At 39.8% G+C, this 10,877-nt stretch overlaps 1 protein-coding gene across 1 annotated transcript; it reads right to left on the bottom strand.

Moving 5' to 3' along the window:
* Nucleotides 1–229: 229 nt before the first annotated feature.
* On the bottom strand, nt 230–2,043 carry LOC117954061 (tropomyosin-like). Its single transcript, XM_034887531.1, has 3 exons — nt 1,237–2,043; nt 378–455; nt 230–286 (listed from the first exon to the last, which is right to left on the bottom strand). Exons 1-3 carry the CDS (start codon nt 2,041–2,043, stop codon nt 230–232), a joined length of 942 nt encoding a protein of 313 aa, XP_034743422.1.
* Nucleotides 2,044–10,877: the final 8,834 nt, after the last annotated feature.

Below are 10,877 nucleotides of genomic sequence, written 5' to 3'. Positions count from 1 at the left end.
TATGTCAACACAGCTGCAGATCTGTGGATGAAAAACCATCCAGATCAACAAATGACAATCTATGACGTTCCCTTCCTGGTGGCAGCAACACTACCCCTGGCGGCAACAATCTCAAACCTGACTGCTGGGTTCTAATGCACCGGGATCTGCCCCCTGAATCCTAACATCTTTAAAAAGGATGCCTTTTCCCAGTCATTCGCGGCAGACCATCCTCCTCCTCCCCAACCTCCTACCCAATCACAGAGTGCAGACCAGGTGCCGGAACCATCTGCAACTGCAGGTAGACCTACATTAAATTGAAAGATAAATGCATGAATTAATATTAGAATTAAGATTAACCAGTTTAAAAAAAAAAGTTTGTCCTTCCATTTGCAGACCTCGTCATCATCCTTGAAGACGGCCAAGAATTCAGCCTGGAGGCAGTCCGTCCCTTTCCTAAGGCTGTAGCTAGAAAGCTACAAATAAATGGTTAAAAAATCATACATTGTGATTTCGGATTTTTTTTGGGGATTATTTCTCTCACAGTGAACATGCACCTACGATGACAATTTCAGACCCCACCATGATTTCTTAGTGGGAGAACTTGCAAAATAGCAGGGTGTTCAAAAACTTATTTTCCTCACTGTAGTCTCGGATAGGGGATCCACAGTTTGTCTCCAAGGTACGGAGTGAGTTCTGTCAGTCTATAGGCGCCTCTGTCAATCTGTCATCTGGTTTCCACCCTCAAACTAATGGACAGGCGGGGAGAACAAACCAAGACCTGGAGGCGGCCCTCCGCTGTGTTGCGGTCCTGAACACACATTCCTGGAGCGTTCACCTTGCTTGGGTCTAATACGCCCACAACTCTCTCGTCATTGTGGCTACGGGGTTGTCACCTTTTGAGGCCTCTCTGGGTTATCAACCTCCTCTGTTCCATGGGTCCAACACATAGAATGCACACATATTTTAAGAGAACTGTGCAGGAAATGTGCCTGACCAATCACAGTGGGTCATTATTTTTCCTCACGGCATCACGCCGGAATACTTTAAGCCCTGTAAAAATACACTTGTGCTGAGTCCAAAATACAGGAATAAAAGGAGTATAAAAGAAGCCACATTGTGAAGAGCAACGCATCATGCTCTGAGGGGCCTGAGCCTACAACTCAAAGTGGGAACTAAAGTTTATTAGTTACTGTAACACCAGTAAAGAAGCCAATTTTTTGTCAATATCTTCTGGTGCGTGACGTTTTTTCCCACATGCTCTGCATTGATCTGATCAGCAATAGTCTTGACTTTAAGAGCTTGCACCTCAGGACTCTCAATAAGGGACTCGATTTCTCTCTGCATGTTCTCAACTTTCTTCATATTTAACTTCAAATGAGTGTGGAGCGTCTGCATTTCATCACAAAGCGCTTTCTCCCTCTGAGAAGCTTTGAGCTGGTCCTGAGCCCACAAGTCTTTCTCTAGTCTGAGCATGTTCTTGACCTCCTGAAGTTCTTGTTCCAGGCTGTTCTTTTGTTTGCCTGTGGACTCATTGTCCTCTTTCAGTGTATACCTGTGCTCAAAAACCTTAAGTTCTTGCTGAATGTCTTTTGACTCCTGCACTTCTTGTTGCAGAGTCTCATGGTTACGTCTCATGACCTCTTCTCCGTCACGCAACTTTTTGGGAAGCTCCTGGACATCTTCTTTCAGGGTCTTGATGACAGCATTGTTCTTACACTCATGCTCAATTATTGTCATTAAGCTTTGATTATCTTCTACGAGAGCTTCTTTTGGACCGCTTGTCCCCTGGGCATGCTGGTTCACATTTTCTTTTTCTGCTTGGAGGACAGCATTCCTGTAACATTTATCCTGAAATATGTTTTCGATTTCCTTTTTGAGCTCTTCTCGGAGAGCTTGATTGTTTTTAAAAAGGAGATCTGCATCGTTGTTTTTGATGTCTTCCTTTGTGACATTTTTCAACTGCAAGTTCTCGCTGAGATCCTGTTCATCTACCTGGAGGACAGTAATCTTCTCAAGCTTATCAATAATTATTTTCTTCAATCTTTGGATTTCTTCCTCCATGATGCTTTTCAATAACACTTTCTCTTTAATATCCTGATTTTCTGCCTGGAGGACAGCATTCTTGGCTTGTTCTTCCTCAACTTTTTTCTTTAGGATTGCAATCTCTAGTTTAAGATCTTGATGTTTCCTCCAAGCCACCAAATCATTATATTTGGTGATAATGTTTAATGGAGAACTTTTCCTTAAGAATTCCTCACTGCTGTTCTTATAAAAGCGTTTGTCACTATGAAACTTCTTAAAGTCTGCCTTGAAAGTGTCAAAGCGCTTTTGTAATTTTGCATTTGCAATTGGCATTTTTAAGATGGCCATTATTACTAATTTTTTAAGTAAAACCTATTCTTGTCGCAGTAAGATGTAGCCACTAAACACTGAGTGTGTGCCACAAGTTCTGGTGATAACTTACTGATTTTTGAGGCAACAGGATGAATGATGGGACGAACAATTTGTTAACAAATCTGAAATTGAATGAGAAATTATGAAAATACTCCTCTGCTCTGTGTCTGTTGTCCCTGTCTGTGGAAGAAATGTTACATGGAATCTCAGATCAAAACACAAATGTGTCATCAGAAAATGATGTCACAAGGAATCTTAGATAAAAGGCAAGAGCTTAGACAAAGAGTGTTCCAATTGGAAGGGATGACACGCGTTTACTGTTTGCCATAGTTACTGTTGCTATGCCTGTCAGTAAGGGATAGAACTCTCAAATACAATTCAAATAATAACGAGACATTTTATTTTTAAATCGTCCACACAGTGTAGGAATAACCATAGAAAACATACTAAGAGAGAAAATGTTTTTTTTTCTTTTGTAGCAAAAAGTAACTTTATAAATATGTTGTTTCTTTAATTAGTCAATTGGTCATGAGGACCAGGTGAAGGAAAAAAAAAAAAATTCTGTAACCATAAAACTTCTTCCCAAAATACAGATAAATAACTTAAATCTTGGAACTTTTATGTGTGTGCATGTTTCACTTCACACAGTTGAACAGTTTTGGAATGCTATCTTCCTCAGTTTGAAACCAACTCCAGTGGTAATCAACCAAACTACATGAGGCAGGTGTGAAAGCTCCCTAAAGGACTTTTTACAGTTGCCGTTCCCAACCTATGTTGCGACAAAGTGATGTCAAAATGACACATCTCGGTGGCGTGCCAGGATTTAAAGTGCGCTACCAGAGTTCATGCACCACTCACGTTTTTTCAGCGGTGCAAAACAAAGAGGAAACAGGAAGCATGGATCAAGCATGGTTAAGATGAATTCTTTAATGGTGACTGAAATGATTGAAATAATTTGACAAAGTAGGTAATCGAACAGTCAATGTTACAGTACTCAAAGTGCTTGTCTTTGTCTATTATCCTTATGTTTCATGAATATATTGAACTCACCATGTTTATGTCTGGCGTTATTTAAAGGACGGACATTCCACCTTCTTTTTCTTCGTTTCATTGCAAGCAGGATTAAAAGCAGCTGTTCTTCCCCATTCATTGACTCAATACCATTTTAGCAATTGTTGATATTGGCGTCAATGCTGCTGCCAGTTCTGCCATTGTTTCTTTTTCTTCTAGACCGTAGAAATAGCAAAAGTCGTCTTTCCTCAGTTGCGCCACCTCTGTTCAGGAGAAGACTGTAACTAGTGTTGCAACCCCGCACGAGTATAAATAGTTACGGCACTCCCATGATGTCACACTGTCGTGCGACAGGTCAGGCACGGCGGATGCTGAATGTTTAAGAATGCTCTGGGGACCATGTCTGTTACAAATGTTATGGTAATCCATCCAGTTCCCATCCATATGCATGACTGAGAGGAAAGGACACATAGTCTGCAGAGCCTGTGAAGTGAAAACACATACAGGCCTGAAATGCATTACAATGAATGTGCTTAAGTATATTGTGTCTTGCAAAACAATCAACAACTCATGGCACGATGTCACCTTTAGAAGTAGAGGAAATGGATATGTTTAATTAACATCTGTTTACATCATTCTAACCTGCAGCTCCGGACACTGGATGGTAACTTTCTCCAGGTAGGGGAAGTATATACAGGTCACATCCATGCAAAAAAACGCTGTACTCAAGGTAGACAGCTCTTCTTGGAGGTATATGGGATAGGCAAAAATCTCTCCTCTGAACATGTTTAATGCCTTGAGAAGGACTCCATGCCTGGACACCGCTATCTCAATCCCCTCCTCGGCAATTTTTTGAAGTGGATGCCCTGCGGGTTTCTTTAGCCGCTGTCCACTGGCTTGAGCCACACGTACCTTTACTGATGCCTATTAATGTAATTTAATTAAGGATAATTAATGCACAACACTTGCCACATTGTCATCGTTTGCAAACAATGCACTATCAAATAGCGCTACTGTGGATCTTTAAAAATGATAGTATGTCAATAAATGTCCTTCAAATAAAAAACAGTACATGAGTATTGAGTTAATGCTTCAAAGACATGTGTAATGCCTCCCATTAGGGCTTTACAGTGGGACAATCCCATAAGGTATGGAGAAAAGTACCCGCCTCTTTCTTGCCCTTCCAGCATTTATTGTCCTGGGTTAAGCCCATTTTAGACAACTTGTTAGGTGTAAAATTGTATCTATGCACAATTTTACAATGGATGAATTTATTTCTGGCATTCCTTGTAGCCCTTCCCACATTTGAGATAATGTTCTACCACAAGCCTTCATCAATATCCTCACCAAAATCATATTGCCAAATTAGTCCCATGCCTTCACATAACTTTGTTTGGGTGCCTTACAATTTGTTATAAAATACAGAGGCAGAATGTAGAATGCTTGGACAATTTAGGAACTCCTGAACCACATTTATCTCTCCTTAATCCCCAAAACAGATCCCTTGCTACTGCTCAACTAATATCTCCAAAAACCACCTTTGTCAGTCAAATGAAATTGTTCTTTATGGTCCTCAAATGACATAAATGAGTGTTTTCTGCACAGTTCTTCCACAACACATATCACCTTTCCCAACCATGCTTGCCACAAAAAAACTTTTTCCCCGTTACAGACCGAGGGATTATTCCATAATGAGGAATAGCTTTGTTTATATTGTGAAGTCCGCAAAATCTGAGAATGTTTCAGGATATGGTTACCCCCCATCCAGGATTAGAGTTATAGTTTCCCCAATGCCCCATTTATCCAAATTCAACTTAATTTTCCTTATTAAAGGGGACATATTAACAGCAATTATATTCTCCATATTGGGACTCAACCTAACACCTAAATATGTAATTCCAGTTTGCATCCACTTAAACTGAAATGTGGTGATTGTTGATTGTTTGCATCTTCTTGATACCGGCATGCCTTCAGATGTCTGCCAATGTATTTTATACCCTGACAATTTTGAAAACTCAATTGTGGATAAAACTTTAGGTATTGACAGCAGAGGAAAAGGTTTTGTTCCTCTTCCCCATGCAACACCCCTTTAATACTGCTCCCGGCCCTTATTGCAGTGGCCAAAGGTTCCAGAAATAAAGTGAAAAGCAGGGAACTAAAAGGGTCACCCTGTTTGGTCTCATGTGATAAGTTAAAAAACTGTAATATCATTCCATTTGTCATCACTGCCGCCCTTGGGTCTGAATAGATTACATTAAGCCGTTTGACAAAACCATTCCCATATCTGAATTTTCCTAGAGTATATTGAAAAAAAAAGCTCCATTCCACCATTTCAAATGGTTTTTGAGCATCTATTGGTTTGCTGTTGTTATAATTAAGCTGTATGAGTTGTGGCGGACAGCTAACGTTGTCTGAAGATGATCTTCCTATAATAAAGCCCACTTGACTGGTATGTATTAAATGTGGCAAATTACTTTCTAGTCTGATTTCAAGAACTTTTGTCCACATTATTAAAACTAATCGGTCTAAACCTTCCTGGATTAGTAGGGTCTTTATCTTTTTTAACAATCAAAGAGATCAGAGCCTCATTGAATGTATTTGGTAGTTTCCCCAGTGAAAACAATTTTTTAAGATGGGAGCCGGTTTATTAATATACATTGTATAATACTCTGCGGAAAAACCATCTAAACCAGTTTATTTTCCATCCTTCATTGAGTGCTATGGGACGGCCCAACGACGCCTTCTGATCTGCCGACATTTTTGGGAGTTTAATCTTGGGAAAAATGGCATCATAATCCCTCCCCATTGGATCAACCTCAGATTTATAGAGCTGGTTGTAGAAACTCGCAAACACCTTGTTATTACCCTTGTGTTTGTCAGCGTTATTTTTTTAAACAGCTGGTACGGCATAACTAGCCTCCTGGTGGCGTAGCTGTCTAGCTAACAATTTCACAGATTTTTCTACACTCTCATACGTTTAAGTCTAAATAGCGCATATTCTGCCTTACTATTGTATATTTAATTTATTTGAAATTACGTCGTATTTACTCTCTTTTTTTCCTACTGGAATTCACAATAATATTCCCTCTAATATAAGAATTAAATGCTTTACAGACTGTCCTAGCTATATCTGTTGATCCTGTATTCACCAGGAAAAAATTATCATGTTCTTCAGCTATTTATCTGCTGACTACTGGATCCTGTAATAAAGATACAATCATTCTCCATCTACTTCCCTTATTGCAATTGGACCCCATTACCAAGCCCAGGTGCACTATTGCATGATCAATGCTACAGGTCCAATTGAGGAGTCAGAAACAGCACAAGGTCCTTGCTGACCAAAACATAATCTATCCTGGAGTGAGATTTGTTTATGAGAATAAAATGTATATTCTTCCTCTCTGGGGTTGACAAGCCTCCATATATCCGTCAGACCAAGATTCTCCATCAGCAACCCAATGGCCATTCTATCCCGTAGTACATTTATAGAAAAAGGAGTTTTACCTAACACCCCATCCAAAACCTGATTAAAATCCCCGGGTAAAATCAAATGTTCATCAATAATATTCCCCACTAGTTTGTTTACTTTATGAAAGAAACCTTGGTCTAACACATTTTGAACATAAATATAGCAAAAATTGACTTTCACTCCATTCATTTTAGCTTCCATGCATATCAATCTTCCCTTTTTCGTCCGTTTGCTCCTTTATCAAGAGAAAATTCAGATTCTTATGCACCAATATAGCCACTCCACGCTTTTTTACTTGAGTAGGAGCAATGATATACATGATCAACCCAGTCTCTTTTGAACTTAGCAACCTCGGTCAATCAGTCACATGGGTCTCTTGTATAAAGGCTGTGGGAACTTGTGGAGTTTTGATGTATGACAAACATTTCTTTCTCTTAATGGGATTCTGTAACCCCTTTGCATTCCAAGACACTATTCTCACAAAGTTAGACATAACCTATATAATGTGTTTTACATTCCTTGTAATGAGGTGATATTTTCCATAGGGGGCCCAATTAGATAATAAAAAGAATATGGATAAAAACAAGAAGCTGCCCTGCTGCCAATCAAAACCAATAACACGAAATAAACAGAACTCCAAAACTCCTAAAATAACTCTAAAAAACAACCCTAGACCCATCCCTTTTCACCCTAATCTCTATCTTGAGAGACCCACCCTCAAACCAGTCCATGAGGCACACTGAAATGTTCATCAGTTATTTGCCCTTCACCAATCTCAATGAAAGTTTTTAACAATCAAAATGTAGGTTATTTTCAGTTAGACCTAGCTAGGTTATTAATAAAGGCTATATCCTACAGGCTAAGCAAAGCATAGCAACACCACTGAACACTACCCGACCTAACAGTAATCCAAAATGTCCGTCATTACCATATTGTTTGCTTAGTTCCACAGCTTTAGGTTACTCATTGTAACTTTTATGGCTTGTCAAAGACAAAGAAAGCAGGCGTGACAAATAGAACATGTCATTGCGTGTAGCCCAAAACATCCACTGCTTTCCCCTCACATCCAAAGTTAATTTGAGTCCATGTCTTGAGATAGATTAGGTTCATGCTCGACAGTCCACTCCCGTGATCGCTGCTCCTCCTTCTCTATATTGAGAAAGTCCATTGCCTCTTTGTCGTTTGTAAACTTCATTCTCTTCCCTTGCCCTGTAAAGCGCAGGTCCACTGGATAAGCCAGGGTGAAGCCCACGTCTAGAGTGTGTAGCCGCTGCTGAACATCCTTAAATTGCTGTTTCTCTCATCATGTTAGGGAATAATGACAGTTTATAGCCTTTCCAGATTACTTGCTCCTTGTTTCTATATTTTATTTTAGCGGCAGCCAATACTCTCTCCCGTTCCAGGAAACTCAAAAAGGGAATGATATTTGGCCTGGACGGTTGGCCTTCTTCAGGCATTGGTACAGAAGCTCTATGCACTAGTTGGAGCTGTAACCAGTCAAATTTGATACCAAGAGCTTCGGAAATTATGGTTTTACACATTCCATTGTCTTCCACCTACTCTTTTAATCCAACAAAACATAGATTCTAGCGTCGGTCTCTGTTAGCAGCATCTTGGGCAGCTTGGTGAAATTCCTCACACTTCATTGCAGTTTGATACGCCTCTTGTCAGAGCGGGGAATTCTTGTTCTCTGTAAAGACTTTGAGAAACTGCTTGCGTTCAATAAGACAATTGTAAGAAGGCTGCCGTTCTCCCTTTTCAGTAGGCCCTGTTCTAGGGTGGCGGGTACATATATGTGTAGCGCTTTCAACCCTTACCAGGTAAATGAAAGTAGCTATTGGGTTTGTTTAACTAACTTTGGTATATCTTTAAGTGCCTACATTAATACATCTCCCAGTGAGCAGTTAAACTAATACTAAATGTTATTTTCTATTTTTTCTACAAAGTAGTAACACATGAAATGGTTTCTTTTAAATTCACCTTTTTGCCCTTGTGATATAATAATAAAATCAGGACCACAACTGGTTTCACAAGGGTAAGGGATTATTATTATTATTATAAAAAACTCAAATAAAAAAAAGTCAACACGTTTACCCTGCTTTTGTGGTTTTCTCTGAATTCAACAAAATATGAACATCATTGACAATATTTCATATTTCTAACACAAAGATGACCTTATACATACCCGTTTGCAGGTATAACCGTTTCACATGAATTAACGTCAACACAATGAGCCCTATTTCCCCCCATACATCCGCATCTTCCTAGCGATGACTCGGTTACTAATGGATCCTCACAGTCACTCGTCTACAAAGCTCCCTACCACCCCAGCGAAGCAGACGTGGTTCGTTGCACGTGTAGGTTGTCCCAGTAAAGACAAGGTCCTCTTCACTCCGGTGAACAAGCAAGAAACGAACGTCTACCGTATTCTGGTCGAACTTGGTGATTTGTCCGCTTCGTGAATCCTTTCACGACGCTCTCGTCGAACTCCGTCAGGCAACAGTCTGTTTGTCAGTGAGATTGTTTAACCAACAATCTCTCGCACCAGGATTGATTCAGCAAAGTCATACAAAGTTCTTTTTAGACAAAACCCGCTGTCTGTCTTGCACTTTTTAGTTCTTATCCAGTTTCCGGTGTTCCGGTTTAACGAGAGACCATGTTAACTGGCGACCGTCAGCCAAAACAGCTTTTGTTGTCGTAGTGACAACAGTTGTTGAAAACGGGAAGTGGGCTGTCCGCGTGAATGCCTGTTTAAGTCTAAAAAGCCTTTTTAACAGTAGAGAAAAAAAGAAAAAAAAACTAACTTGGATTCAAACTCATACCTTCTTGAGAAAATGTAAATGTTGCAGCAGCCTGCGCCATGAGCCGTATGGCAAATTGGTGGGCATGGCTTCATATCAACTCAAACTACACACAGATTTTCTTAAAATGAGGACGCAGCAAGATCAGCTGGTGACCACACTCCATGCAAATAACTCTCAGGTTGCATGTTGCTCAAAAAATTGTATTATTGTTTTAATCCCACAAAGTGTACATCTTGTATGTTTGTCCACGGTAATCACATTCAAAGCAACCTGAAACTCAAATTGTCCATCTCTGACAAAAAAAACACAACATGATTTTAGGGGATTCCAACTCCTACCATTGTGGGAAAATATATAAGTCTCAGCTATCTTATACATCATATCTTTAAAACACGAGGCAGTCAGATCAACTTGTGACCGCTCTAGCCTTAATGTAAATTATAAGCTGTTTGTGTTAGTAGCTTCAACCTTGAAGTTACAGGCTATACTTGAAATGTGAAAATATCACAAACCAATTAACTATAAGATGGATATGAAATTGTTAAACAAGATAAGGGATGATCAGTTATAGAAAAAACACAATATTAGTCCAGAAGTAACAACAAAGCTTCTGTTCCCCAGACCACCCTCAAACTAATGGCTTAGTTGAGAAGCTTAATGGCACCATCCAGCGGTGTGTGCATTGTTAAATGGACCAGTTTACACCTACAGAACATGAGTACTATGGACTAAATTAGGGATATAAAATGCCTGATGTTCAATGCAAACATTTTCAGGGCTCCCAACAGACTGGCCTGGAACATGCAAACAAAATGGGACCAGTTCCTCCAGCCAGTGATTTTTGGCCTTAGGACTAAAAGACAGCCGACCACACAATACGGTCCATCTTTTCTGCTGTTTGGAAGGAAGGCCAGATACCCATATGAGGTGCCAGAAAAGTATGAGGTATTATGTTTTTGTTTTGGAGTAAGTGGTCATAATTGGTTCAGAATATAACTCCATGTGGTATGTTGGTACCTTAGGTAACAACAGAGAAAGTGGAGGACCTTATTCTGAGGGAGGAGGTGTTAGAGTCGCTTGAGCATTGCCAACAAGTGTACCAGAGAGTCCAGCAAAATATCCTGAAGAGTCAGGAAAAATCAAAAAGCGCAAAGTGGAGAGAAGTTTTGAGGACAACTTTAAGGTAGGAGACTTGTCGTCAAACAAAATATATCGTG

The sequence above is a fragment of the Etheostoma cragini genome, chromosome 12 (assembly GCF_013103735.1).
Source record: "Etheostoma cragini isolate CJK2018 chromosome 12, CSU_Ecrag_1.0, whole genome shotgun sequence".
Lineage (NCBI taxonomy): Eukaryota > Metazoa > Chordata > Actinopteri > Perciformes > Percidae > Etheostoma > Etheostoma cragini.
This window is presented reverse-complemented; position numbering and strand designations above follow the sequence as displayed.